General features: G+C 45.0%; 1 protein-coding gene across 6 annotated transcripts in view; it reads left to right on the top strand.

Moving 5' to 3' along the window:
- The window catches only part of LOC134936464 (cytokine receptor common subunit beta-like), a 172,844-nt gene that overhangs the window by 141,177 nt on the left and 16,796 nt on the right, over positions 1-14,871 (top strand). For all 6 annotated transcript variants that reach the window (XM_063931501.1, XM_063931502.1, XM_063931503.1 and 3 more), the window contains 2 exons: positions 4,223-4,377; positions 13,314-13,465. In XM_063931501.1, the coding sequence (XP_063787571.1) occupies positions 4,223-4,377; positions 13,314-13,465 (307 nt within the window). The remainder of the gene's footprint in view (positions 1-4,222; positions 4,378-13,313; positions 13,466-14,871) is intronic.

The following is a 14,871-nucleotide window of genomic DNA, read 5'->3' as shown; positions in this document are numbered from 1 at the left end:
AAAGGTTGACAGTGCCTAGGTCGACCCCAAAAGATCCCCATGAACAAGGTCGACATGGTAAAAAGGTTGATACAACAAAAAAAGGTCAACATGTGTTTTCTCTGTAAAATGACCTTTCTGCGGGCAAGGTACCTCACTCCGCTACAGCTGTGCCCGGCACAGGTTACTATTCCCAATTGTAATCCTCGTGGAAGGTAAAGTATGAAAAAGTTGAAAATATATATATATTTTTTAAATCTCATGTCGACCTTTTCCTGTCGACCATTGCCATATCAACATTTTGACTTTGTCAACCTTTTGTCAATGTTGATATAATGCATGTCGACCAATAGTGGTCGACCTATTGACTGTTGACCTTAGTACTGTTGGCTTATCATCCAGATACCACATGTACAGGGAGATTTAGATTTGAGTCGGGTGTGTCCAAACTGAAATCTAAATCTAAATTGCAATATAACAATAAAGTTGTTGGCTACATACAAAAGCAGCCTGTATTTACCCGGGATCCGATCTGAAGATTGACACTGTCTAGGTCGACAATGTTTAGGTCGACCACTATAGGTCCACTATAGGTTGACAGTCACTAGGTCGACAGGGTTTCTAGGTCGACATGTGCTAGGTCGACAGGTCAAAGGGTCAACATGAGTTTTTTCAATTTTTTTTTTACTTTTTCATACTTAATGATCCACGTGGACTACGATTGAAGCATGGCGAGCAAAGCGAGCCATGCGAGGGGACACGGTGCACTAATTCAGCTTCCCGGTCACTGTACGCAGAAAATGACACACACAAAAAACAAACCCTCATGTTGACCTTTTGACCTGTCGACCTAGCACATGTCGACCTAGACAACCCTGTCAACCTGAAAACCCTGTCGACCTAATGACTGTCGACCTATAGTGGGCGACCTAAACATTGTCAACCTAGACACTGTCGATTTGATGATCCACACTCTATTTAACCAGCATGCAAAAATAATAACTGTACTTCTACCCTTTGCATTGAAGCATGGTTTGTTTGGGTTGGATATGGGATACCGACAGTGAGGATGCCGGCAGTCAGATGACCGAAACTTGCAACATGACTGCCAATATCCCGAGAGGTGGGAGAAAGCAAACTAACCCTAACCCTCCCTTCTCGAAGCCTAACCTTAACCTTCACCTCCCACAGCATAACCCTAATCCTTCCTCCGCAGCCTAATTGTAACCCTCCCCAGCATAATTAAGTTTGGAATTCCACCTGTCAGTATTCTGGCATCAGCATTCTGACAGTCCCGTTTGTCCTGGTGCAAAGCTTAACTCAGAATTAGCCCCCTAGTTTCCAATCAGTTGGCGTGGCTACTGCAGGAAGATGGATACAGATAAGACTCTAGAAGAGATGTATCAAACCTCCTAAAGAGTACAGTGGATCACCACAGTGTGGCAGAATATGAAATGGAGGCACAACTGGGTGGCATAATTTGCATTGGGGCACTACTGTGTGGCATAGTGTGCATTGGGGGCACTACTGTGTGGCATAATGTGCATTGGGCGCACCTGTGTGGCATAATATGCGTTGAGGGCACTACTTTGTAGCATAATGCAAATTTAGGTATTACTATGAGGCACAAGATGAATTGCAATGAATTGCACTACAGTGTGGTGTGGTATAAGCTGAATTGGGTCACTACTGTGGGTCATAATGTGAACTGCAGGCACTATTGTGTGGCATAATGTGAAGTGAGGGCACTACTGTGTGGCTATACATGTGTGTGTGTGTGTGTGTGTGTGTGTGTGTGTGTCCAATAGCGGATCTTGCCACGGGCAAGCAGGACTTTTGACCGGGGCGCTGCCTTCCGGAGGGCGCCGCACCATGGCAAGATCCACTACTGTTTGGCAGTGCCCCCTCCCCCGCTGTGAAGGGAACTAGACGCTATCCGTCTAGTTTCCCTTCGTGGAGAGAACCTTTGCTATGCGGTGCGCGATGACGTCATCGCGCACCGCACAGCATTGTGGGACTGGTACAGATGCTAGGGGTCATGATTGACCTCTAGTATCTATGCTGTGCTATGGGAGAGACGTCATGACGAGGAGCGGCGCCGGCGGAGGTCTGCAGCGGTCGGAACTCAGGAGCGGGGATTGTAAGTATTCATTATTTTTTTTTAAGCAGCGCTACTGGGGGCACAAATGGGGGCCAACTCTACAGGGGGCGTTACTGTCCACACCCCTGTATGAAGCCACGCTCCTATTTTCCGCCCGGGGCACCACAAGGGCTAGAACCGGCCCTGTGTGTGTCCAATAGTAGAAAGTTTTAGAACACCCCATTTTTATGTTTTTATTGAAATTTATGCAATTGAAGTACAGTGAATATCCTGTAACGGTTCAAAGGTAAGCAGTAAAAAGTTATTAAAAAAGGCCTGTTTCAGGGAGCAAGTAATGAGTTAAAAATGTTCAGCTGTTCTACAGCAATGGAAGTAAATTAAAGCTGACCACACATCTAAAAGATTATCTTTCCAACCAGCCAACTAGTTAAATCCGTTTGATGTAACCAACTTTTCTGAACGGCCATTTTCTTCTGTTTTCCACAGTTTGGGAGCAAAAATCCAATTGTCATTTGTTTCCATACATTACTAGATTTACGTTCCAATAAGCCAACTAGTTGGCTGGTTGGAAAGAGGATCTTTAGTTGTATGGATAGCTGAAGCCTGAAAGTTTTAGTGCAAACAATTTCTACAGGTGTCCTGAGATCTGTTGATTACTTGATTGCAAACCTCTTGTCTGTATAAAAGCAGTGTTGAAATAGATGTTTATTATGCCCCCTGAAGCAATATTTGGACAATATTGCACTGCAAGAGTGGTCAGAAAAAGGCAAATAACAAAGGAAGACAGACAATTATAACCCATAAAATTATAGGTCTTTTTCTTAGAGAAATTGAAAAACAAGCCAAAGTGCCGTTTCCTACACCATGGAATGTCAATTAAAAAATGGAAAAAACTCTGTCAGGAAGAGGTCTGGCAAACCCAGTGCCACAACAGAATCAGAAGGTTCTGAGAGCCAGTAGTTTGTGTGGCAGGCACAGGACAACAGCTTCATGGATATCTTAATGTGATTGTAGTAAGCAAGTCTCAGCTTCACCTGTGAAGAGAAGTTTTTGTTCTGCAAGTTTGACAGGTCAAGTGGCAATAGGAAAGCCGTTGTTAAGATGGCAAAATAAGAAAAATAGACTTGCCTGCCTATGAAGCACCACCAAATTTTTAATTTGTGGAAGGGTTATCATGCAATATTTGTGTATGATGTTGAGAAGGTGAAAGGTGTTGAAGAATGGAGTGTTCTACTAAGCTATGTTCATGATGCTCCTAAGTGAAGCATCTGCACCTTTACCAAGATGGCCACCGTCTATATCATTCTGCTAATGCATGGCACCGCCTTTTTACAGTGTTAGAGCGCCACAATGGGACATGGACTTGTTACACCTAGCTTAGTGACCTAGTAAGTATCCAGTTTGATCCTGCAATTACCAGACACTGTATTACCACACCATTATCCACATACATGATTGACTGGTCGCCTGTTACGCCGCTGAAGTTCCACTTTACCTAGAATACCAGAAAGATGTTTGTGGTTGCTCTGTTGATAGCTTTTGGTAAAAGCTGGGTAAGAGTTCCTGTGTGTGGATGTGAGAGAGAATGGATGCCCATTTTGGGTCTTTAGGCCTTCCGCCTGAGAGGGGGCTTATTAAGGCCTGTGCCCGTAAGAAATGATAAAAGTTGTGTCAGGGCTTGGCTCAGGGTCTCACTACCTGGGAAAACAGGCAGCAGGCCTGTTATGAGACACTGTGATTTACTGACTGTAAGTACTATGTGTATGCCTGTGTTTGTGGTAGGAGCATTAGATCCTGCCATTCTGAAAGAGGGAATGTGTTGAGTTTAGTTAGTGCGCAGACAGGCTAGGATTTATTTTTATGTTTCATTTTAAGTGCTGCACAATAAAACTAGCCACGACTAGAGTGCGTTTAAAGGTTATCATGTGCTTTGTCTTGATTAGTTTTACAGATTTGGGAAATTGGCATTTTCTTTTTATATAGTAGCAGGCAGCATTTTTTCTATACATTGACCTTTATTTTCTGTGAAAGTGGTTGTAATTTTCTCCGATATACTTTTTACTTCTATTACTTTCTGTTAGTTACATATCTTCTACTCAAACTATTAAATCAGTTTAACAATTTATAATTATTTTCCTTCAGAGACCAGGAATATATGCCCCACTGTCATCAGGAGATTCCTATGTACCTTACTTGTCACAGCAACATAACGACTGGAAATACAACCTCAGATATGTTACAAAACATCAGCATTAGACCGCATCGTTCCTCTCAAAATTATACACCTTGTCTGAATGGTGAGTTCTCATCATGGGCTGTTAAGTTCCTGTCTTCTGCTGTGACGGCTGATGCTGCTTCCTGCTGGGCCCGCCTGATCCCCCGCTATCTGCTGTTTACCCGAGGAGTCTCCTCTGTCATTGAGGTCTGTCTGTAGAGGTTGCTGTCCCCGTGGTTTAACCTCCCTGCCCCCCTGTTGTCTGCCAGTTCCCCGTTTGTCTCCGTTGGTACCTGCACAGCTGCAGCTACACCTGTAGACCTATGGGTTTATAGAAATAAAACAGGAGGCCCACCTTGTGAGTTTGCTAGGTGTCCTCCAAGCCTCTATTTATGTCACTGTCTTCTATCCATGCATAAACATTAATAACTGTAATCACGCTGGTCAAAAACAATTTTGTCCCAAGAGTTTTGATGAGTTTTCTAAGTATACAGTACGTTTTTATGCTCATTACACATAAGCAATTAGTTTTTTCCTAACAGAGAGCATTTTTTTTTTGTGGCGCCATGTTTATTTTCCTCTTTATAGAATAATAGCAGGAGAAAAAAATATATTATACATTTTTATATATTAAGCAGAATATGTATAATTGATAGTGTTGGCAGGATAGGTAAGTCATGAACACAACTTTTTCTAGTGGGGCTTCTGTGTTGACTCCTCAAACGTGGCGCTTTTTCCTTGTTTAATATAAGTTTCCTTCTTTACTTACTGCACATGCTGCAAACATGAAAGAGTTGTGCAACAATATAAAGTTAATTTTACAAGATAATCTGTATGAGAAATATAAGTGTAATATCTGTTGGGATTCTAAATGTCATTGCATTTGCTGGGGTTGCAGACAGAGAACACCAGGTACTGTTTAGATGTGAGTGGGACAGTTGGGACTAGCAAAACCAATACGTTCAGAAAGATTGGCCAAAACAAATTTCCATAATTTGGTCATCTTAAGTGAGTAAGGATGTTGTGCTGCTGGCCGGTACCCCTGGCGACCTGTTTCATGGTGGATTCCGAAAGCACTGTTACCAGATCCGGCGGTCTATATTACTGCCCTCAGGGTTCCTCTCCAACTTACCTGTGGCCGTAGTGGGGCTGGCGTCTTCCACGACTGTTCCGACCGCTCCAGTCCATGCCTCGCCATCTTGGAATGACGCTGTCTGAGAATTACATCTAATCCATATAGGACAGGTCTGGGTCACATGATTGGTTGGGCTATTTACTGGCAAATGTGCCCTATTTAAACTAGAGATGAGCGCCTGAAATTTTTCGGGTTTTGTGTTTTGGTTTTGGGTTCGGTTCCGCGGCCGTGTTTTGGGTTCGACCGCGTTTTGGCAAAACCTCACCGAATTTTTTTTGTCGGATTCGGGTGTGTTTTGGATTCGGGTGTTTTTTTCAAAAAACCCTAAAAAACAGCTTAAATCATAGAATTTGGGGGTCATTTTGATCCCATATTATTATTAACCTCAAAAACCATAATTTCCACTCATTTTCAGTCTATTCTGAATACCTCACACCTCACAATATTATTTTTAGTCCTAAAATTTGCACCGAGGTCGCTGGATGACTAAGCTAAGCGACCCTAGTGGCCGACACAAACACCGGGCCCATCTAGGAGTGGCACTGCAGTGTCACGCAGGATGGCCCTTCCAAAAAACACTCCCCAAACAGCACATGACGCAAAGAAAAAAAGAGGTGCAATGAGGTAGCTGTGTGACTAAGCTCAGCGACCCAAGTGCCCGACACAAACACCTGGCCCATCTAGGAGTGGCACTGCAGTGTCACGCAGGATGTCCCTTCCAAAAAACCCTCCCCAAACAGCACATGACGCAAAGAAAAAAAGAGGCGCAATGAGGTAGCTGTGTGAGTAAGATTAGCGACCCTAGTGGCCGACACAAACACCGGGCCCATCTAGGAGTGGCACTGCAGTGTCACGCAGGATGTCCCTTCCAAAAAACCCTCCCCAAACAGCACATGACGCAAAGAAAAATAAAAGAAAAAAGAGGTGCAAGATGGAATTGTCCTTGGGCCCTCCCACCCACCCTTATGCTGTATAAACAGGACATGCACACTTTAACCAACCCATCATTTCAGTGACAGGGTCTGCCACACGACTGTGACTGATATGACGGGTTGGTTTGGACCCCCACCAAAAAAGAAGCAATTAATCTCTCCTTGCACAAACTGGCTCTACAGAGGCAAGATGTCCACCTCATCATCATCCTCCGATATATCACTGTGTACATCCCCCTCCTCACAGATTATCAATTCGTCCCCACTGGAATCCACCATCTCAGCTCCCTGTGTACTTTGTGGAGGCAATTGCTGCTGGTCAATGTCTCCGCGGAGGAATTGATTATAATTCATTTTAATGAACATCATCTTCTCCACATTTTCTGGATGTAACCTCGTACGCCGATTGCTGACAAGGTGAGCGGCGGCACTAAACACTCTTTCGGAGTACACACTTGTGGGAGGGCAACTTAGGTAGAATAAAGCCAGTTTGTGCAAGGGCCTCCAAATTGCCTCTTTTTCCTGCCAGTATAAGTACGGACTGTGTGACGTGCCTACTTGGATGCGGTCACTCATATAATCCTCCACCATTCTTTCAATGTTGAGAGAATCATATGCAGTGACAGTAGACAACATGTCCGTAATCGTTGTCAGGTCCTTCAGTCCGGACCAGATGTCAGCATCAGCAGTCGCTCCAGACTGCCCTGCATCACCGCCAGCGGGTGGGCTCGGAATTCTGAGCCTTTTCCTCGCACCCCCAGTTGCGGGAGAATGTGAAGGAGGAGATGTTGACAGGTCGCGTTCCGCTTGACTTGACAATTTTGTCACCAGCAGGTCTTTGCACCCCAGCAGACTTGTGTCTGCCGGAAAGAGAGATCCAAGGTAGGTTTTAAATCTAGGATCGAGCACGGTGGCCAAAATGTAGTGCTCTGATTTCAACAGATTGACCACCCGTGAATCCTTGTTAAGCGAATTAAGGGCTGCATCCACAAGTCCCACATGCCTAGCGGAATCGCTCCCTTTTAGCTCCTTCTTCAATGCCTCCAGCTTCTTCTGCAAAAGCCTGATGAGGGGAATGACCTGACTCAGGCTGGCAGTGTCTGAACTGACTTCACGTGTGGCAAGTTCAAAGGGCATCAGAACCTTGCACAACGTTGAAATCATTCTCCACTGCACTTGAGACAGGTGCATTCCACCTACTATATCGTGCTCAATTGTATAGGCTTGAATGGCCTTTTGCTGCTCCTCCAACCTCTGAAGCATATAGAGGGTTGAATTCCACCTCGTTACCACTTCTTGCTTCAGATGATGGCAGGGCAGGTTCTGTAGTTTTTGGTGGTGCTCCAGTCTTCTGTACGTGGTGCCTGTACGCCGAAAGTGTCCCGCAATTCTTCTGGCCACCGACAGCATCTCTTGCACGCCCCTGTCGTTTTTTAAAAAATTCTGCACCACCAAATTCAAGGTATGTGCAAAACATGGGACGTGCTGGAATTTGCCCATATTTAATGCACACACAATATTGCTGGCGTTGTCCGATGCCACAAATCCACAGGAGAGTCCAATTGGGGTAAGCCATTCCGCGATGATCTTCCTCAGTTGCCGTAAGAGGTTTTCAGCTGTGTGCGTATTCTGGAAAGCGGTGATACAAAGCGTAGCCTGCCTAGGAAAGAGTTGGCGTTTGCGAGATGCTGCTACTGGTGCCGCCGCTGCTGTTCTTGCGGCGGGAGTCCATACATCTACCCAGTGGGCTGTCACAGTCATATAGTCCTGACCCTGCCCTGCTCCACTTGTCCACATGTCCGTGGTTAAGTGGACATTGGGTACAACTGCATTTTTTAGGACACTGGTGAGTCTTTTTCTGACGTCCGTGTACATTCTCAGTATCGCCTGCCTACAGAAGTGGAACCTAGATGGTATTTGGTAACGGGGGCACACTGCCTCAATAAATTGTCTAGTTCCCTGTGAACTAACGGCGGATACCGGACGCACGTCTAACACCAACATAGTTGTCAAGGACTCAGTTATCCGCTTTGCAACAGGATGACTGCTATGATATTTCATCTTCCTCGCAAAGGACTGTTGGACAGTCAATTGCTTACTGGAAGTAGTACAAGTGGGCTTACGACTTCCCCTCTGGGATGACCATCGACTCCCAGCAGCAACAACAGCAGCGCCAGCAGCAGTAGGCGTTACACGCAAGGATGCATCGGAGGAATCCCAGGCAGGAGAGGACTCGTCAGAATTGCCAGTGACATGGCCTGCAGGACTATTGGCATTCCTGGGGAAGGAGGAAATTGACACTGAGGGAGTTGGTGGGGTGGTTTGCGTGAGCTTGGTTACAAGAGGAAGGGATTTACTGGTCAGTGGACTGCTTCCGCTGTCGGCCCAAGTTTTTGAACTTGTCACTGACTTATTATGAATGCGCTGCAGGTGACGTATAAGGGAGGATGTTCCGAGGTGGTTAACGTCCTTACCCCTACTTATTACAGCTTGACAAAGGGAACACACGGCTTGACACCTGTTGTCCGCATTTCTGGTGAAATACTTCCACACCGAAGAGCTGATTTTTTTGGTATTTTCACCAGGCATGTCAACGGCCCTATTCCTCCCACGGACAACAGGTGTCTCCCCGGGTGCCTGACTTAAACAAACCACCTCACCATCAGAATCCTCCTGGTCAATTTCCTCCCCAGCGCCAGCAACACCCATATCCTCCTCATCCTGGTGTACTTCAACACTGACATCTTCAATCTGACTATCAGGAACTGGACTGCGGGTGCTCCTTCCAGCACTTGCAGGGGGCGTGCAAATGGTGGAAGGCGCATGCTCTTCACGTCCAGTGTTGGGAAGGTCAGGCATCGCAACCGACACAATTGGACTCTCCTTGTGGATTTGGGATTTCGAAGAACGCACAGTTCTTTGCGGTGCTACTGCTTTTGCCAGCTTGAGTCTTTTCATTTTTCTAGCGAGAGGCTGAGTGCCTCCATCCTCATGTGAAGCTGAACCACTAGCCATGAACATAGGCCAGGGCCTCAGCCATTCCTTGCCACTCCGTGTGGTAAATGGCATATTGGCAAGTTTACGCTTCTCCTCCGACAATTTTATTTTAGGTTTTGGAGTCCTTTTTTTACTGATATTTGGTGTTTTGGATTTGACATGCTCTGTACTATGACATTGGGCATCGGCCTTGGCAGACGACGTTGCTGGCATTTCATCGTCTCGGCCATGACTAGTGGCAGCAGCTTCAGCACGAGGTGGAAGTGGATCTTGATCTTTCCCTAATTTTGGAACCTCAACATTTTTGTTCTCCATATTTTAATAGGCACAACTAAAAGGCACCTCAGGTAAACAATGGAGATGGATGGATACTAGTATACAATTATGGATGGACTGCCGAGTGCCGACACAGAGGTAGCTACAGCCGTGGACTACCGTACTGTACTGTGTCTGCTGCTAATACAGACTGGTTGATAAAGATATGTAGTAGTAGTATGTATGTATAAAGAAGAAAGAAAAAAAAAAACCACGGGTAGGTGGTATACAATTATGGACGGACTGCCGAGTGCCGACACAGAGGTAGCTACAGCCGTGGACTACCGTACTGTACTGTGTCTGCTGCTAATATAGACTGGTTGATAAAGAGATGTAGTAGTAGTATGTATGTATAAAGAAGAAAGAAAAAAAAAACACGGGTAGGTGGTATACAATTATGGACGGACTGCCCAGTGCCGACACAGAGGTAGCTACAGCCGTGGACTACCGTACTGTACTGTGTCTGCTGCTAATATAGACTGGTTGATAAAGAGATGTAGTAGTAGTATGTATGTATAAAGAAGAAAGAAAAAAAAACCACGGGTAGGTGGTATACAATTATGGACGGACTGCCCAGTGCCGACACAGAGGTAGCTACAGCCGTGGACTACCGTACTGTACTGTGTCTGCTGCTAATATAGACTGGTTGATAAAGAGATGTAGTAGTAGTATGTATGTATAAAGAAGAAAGAAAAAAAAACCATGGGTAGGTGGTATACAATTATGGACGGACTGCCCAGTGCCGACACAGAGGTAGCTACAGCCGTGGACTACCGTACTGTACTGTGTCTGCTGCTAATATAGACTGGTTGATAAAGAGATGTAGTAGTAGTATGTATGTATAAAGAAGAAAGAAAAAAAAAACACGGGTAGGTGGTATACAATTATGGACGGACTGCCCAGTGCCGACACAGAGGTAGCTACAGCCGTGGACTACCGTACTGTACTGTGTCTGCTGCTAATATAGACTGGTTGATAAAGAGATGTAGTAGTAGTATGTATGTATAAAGAAGAAAGAAAAAAAAACCACGGGTAGGTGGTATATAATTATGGACGGACTGCCCAGTGCCGACACAGAGGTAGCTACAGCCGTGGACTACCGTACTGTACTGTGTCTGCTGCTAATATAGACTGGTTGATAAAGAGATGTAGTAGTAGTAGTATGTATGTATAAAGAAGAATGAAAAAAAAACCACGGGTAGGTGGTATACAATTATGGACGGACTGCCCAGTGCTGACACAGAGGTAGCTACAGCCGTGGACTACCGTACTGTACTGTGTCTGCTGCTAATATAGACTGGTTGATAAAGAGATGTAGTAGTAGTATGTATGTATAAAGAAGAAAGAAAAAAAAACCACGGGTAGGTGGTATACAATTATGGACGGACTGCCCAGTGCCGACACAGAGGTAGCTACAGCCGTGGACTACCGTACTGTACTGTGTCTGCTGCTAATATAGACTGGTTGATAAAGAGATGTAGTAGTAGTAGTATGTATGTATAAAGAAGAAAGAAAAAAAAACCACGGGTAGGTGGTATACAATTATGGACGGACTGCCGAGTGCCGACACAGAGGTAGCTACAGCCGTGGACTACCGTACTGTACTGTGTCTGCTGCTAATATAGACTGGTTGATAAAGAGATGTAGTAGTAGTATGTATGTATAAAGAAGAAAGAAAAAAAAACCACGGGTAGGTGGTATACAATTATGGACTGACTGCCGAGTGCCGACACAGAGGTAGCTACAGCCGTGAACTACCGTACTGTGTCTGCTGCGACTGGATGATAAATAATGATATAAAAAATATATATATATCACTACTGCAGCCGGACAGGTATATATTATATAATGACGGACCTGCTGGACACTGTCTGTCAGCAGAATGAGTTTTTTATAGAATAAAAAAAAAAACACCACACAAGTGAAGTCACACGACGAGTGTTTAACTTTTTCAGGCAATCACAATATAGTATACTATACTACTAACTATACTGGTGGTCAGTGTGGTCAGGTCACTGGTCAGTCACACTGGCAGTGGCACTCCTGCAGCAAAAGTGTGCACTGTTTAATTTTAATAATAATATGTACTCCTGGCTCCTGCTATAACCTATAACTGGCACTGCAGTGCTCCCCAGTCTCCCCCACAATTATAAGATGTGTGAGCTGAGCACAGTCAGATACGAGTGTTTAACTTTTTCAGGCAATCACAATATAGTATACTATACTACTAACTATACTGGTGGTCAGTGTGGTCAGGTCACTGGTCAGTCACACTGGCAGTGGCACTCCTGCAGCAAAAGTGTGCACTGTTTAATTTTAATAATAATATGTACTCCTGGCTCCTGTTATAACCTATAACTGGCACTGCAGTGCTCCCCAGTCTCCCCCACAATTATAAGATGTGTGAGCTGAGCACAGTCAGATATATACATAGATGATGCAGCACACTGGGCTGAGCAGTGCACACAGATATGGTATGTGACTGAGTCACTGTGTATCGTTTTTTTCAGGCAGAGAACGGATATATTAAATAAAACTGCACTGTCTGGTGGTCACTGTGGTCAGTCACTAGTAAACTCTGCACTCTCTACAGTTCTACAGTACTCCTAAGCTCCAGTAAATCAGGTCAATCTCTCTCTCTCTCTCTTCTAATCTAAATGGAGAGGACGCCAGCCACGTCCTCTCCCTATCAATCTCAATGCACGTGTGAAAATGGCGGCGACGCGCGGCTCCTTATATAGAATCCGAGTCTCGCGAGAATCCGACAGCGTCATGATGACGTTCGGGCGCGCTCGGGTTAACCGAGCAAGGCGGGAAGATCCGAGTCGCTCGGACCCGTGAAAAAAAACATGAAGTTCGTGCGGGTTCGGATTCAGAGAAACCGAACCCGCTCATCTCTAATTTAAACTCCCAGGTTCTGGTAAAGGATTGCCGGAAAAACAACTTCTCTCCAGGTTCCAGTTTGCTGCTCTGTGCAATCCTGCTAACCTGCTTTGTGCAATCCTGCAATTTGTAATTCTGATATCTTTCATAGTGCAAACCCGCAATCCTACATAGTGTAAACCCGTATTCCTGGTTTGCAAATCCTATACTTTTGTAATGTGTATCCTGCACTCTTGCATCTTGCATATCTGCAAGTAAGCATTACTGCTATTATTCCAGTGCTGATCTTTGTCTGCAAACTTTCAGCTATCAACACATGTGCTGCTCAGACACAAATGCAGCAAAAGACGTAAGGAAGGCAGCAATTGCGTACAATCAGGCCCTATAAGTAGGGATCCTGGCCCTATCAACAGGCCCCACCACCTCATCAGACCGCACACTCATTGGGCTGCTTACATCAATTTCCCGGCCTGGTTTTCTATCCCACTCCACCCCTGCCTGTGCAGCTATCTCTAGGCAGCCCGTGATATCTGTTACTGGTCTGAATGAAGTATGCATGGGTATTAGTTTTCGGCCATCATTATCTACGTAAAAGGGGAAAGAAACTAAAAGTTCTCCAGGTGACAGATCTCCCTTCAAATATATCAAGCAAGGATATCCTAGTTTAAAAGACAAATGAATAGCTGAACTCTATGTTCCAACATTTTGTTGTGGTTTATAACTAAAGATATACTGTAAATGTCCATTTTTTCTCAGTTAAACTTCTACCCAGAATCCTAATAATCAATGAAACAAACAAAGGAGAGAAGTTTATAGCCACCTGGAGGTCAGAGCAAACAGAAGATGCTTACTTTAAATATCACTACCAGTTTTGCTATTGGAGAGACAGTGTTCTGAAGTCAAGTGAGGTCAGTATTATGGAAACACATTTATGGTATTGACTAGCTGGAATTTGAAAATGTTACTGATGGTCTAATATGGACAATGTGGTGTGGTGGTATAATGGGCCTAATTCAGACCTGATCGCAAGCTAGGTTTTTTCGCTGTGCTGCGATCAGGTCAGAACTGCGCATGCTTATGCACCGCAATGCGCAGGCGTGTCGCACGGGCACAAAGCGGATCGTTGCTGTGCGATGGGATTAGCGAAGAATCCATTCGCACAGCCTATAGCAAGGTGATTGACAGGAAGAAGCCGTTTGTGGGTGGCAACTGACTGTTTTCTGGGAGTGTTTGGAAAAACGCAGGCATGTCCAAGCGTTTGCAGGGCAGTTGTCTGATGTAAATTCCAGCCCCGGACAGGCTGAAGTGATCGCAGCAGCTGAGTAAGTTCTGAGCAACTCAGAAACTGCACAAACTTTTTGTAGTGCTCGGTTGCACGTGCGATTGCACACTTGCTCAGCTAAAATACACTTCCCTGTAGGCGACGACTATCTGATCGCAGCGCTGCAAAAAGTCGCTAGCGAGTGATCAGGTCTGAATTAGGCCCAATGTCCTCTGTGAACTTGCCTCTATGGGAATTTGATTCTTCCAAAGGGTGCTGCTTGTATGGATTGTTTACTGGGTTTCCTATATATTCTGGGCACTTTACCAGGACTTTTCTTAACCCACGTATCCCATAGATTCTGGTCACTTAACCCAGAATTTATGGGTCAACTTGCATTTACCATGTGGGGAAAATGCATAATAATTGAATAGCTCCAGGCGTTAAACGAGGAGCTTTGGCCACGCGGTAAGCATCACATCTAATTGAAATTTCCCCTCTGCCTTCTCCATTGAGGTCAACCCATTTCCTCACTGCTTTAGACTTGTCCATAACTGAGAGTTGGTGGGAGATTTATCAAAGTGGGGAAAGAGATAAAGTGGAGAGAGATAAAGTACCAACCAATCGGCTCCAAACTGTAATTTTTCAAACACCGCCTATAAAATGGCAGTTAAAGGCTAATTGTCTGGTATCCTTCTCCACATTATCTCTCTTCAAACTTTGATAAATATCCCCCTTAAAACCTTACAGGCTCTCTGCCCGACATGCTAACCACGGTGCGACATGTTAACCGCTTCTTTTTTTGAAGTATTTTTTTTTTTTTTTAAGATCAGAACCCGGAGTCTTAAGGTGGGTACACACTGGAAGATATATCTGGCGATCAATTGATCGGCAGATATATCTATGGACGGATCGGGCAGTGTGTTGAGCATACACACTGCCCGATCCGTCGGGGACTGACGTCATGATCTGGGCGGGCGTGTACACACACACCCGCCCAGTTCAGCTGTCAATCACCGCCGGCCGCCGCAGCATGTGTACGATAGATTTATT

This window comes from Pseudophryne corroboree, chromosome 6 (genome assembly GCF_028390025.1).
Source record: "Pseudophryne corroboree isolate aPseCor3 chromosome 6, aPseCor3.hap2, whole genome shotgun sequence".
Classification (NCBI taxonomy): domain Eukaryota; kingdom Metazoa; phylum Chordata; class Amphibia; order Anura; family Myobatrachidae; genus Pseudophryne; species Pseudophryne corroboree.
The sequence above is the reverse complement of the archived record's forward strand: the minus strand, read 5'-3'. Positions and strand labels throughout refer to the sequence as shown.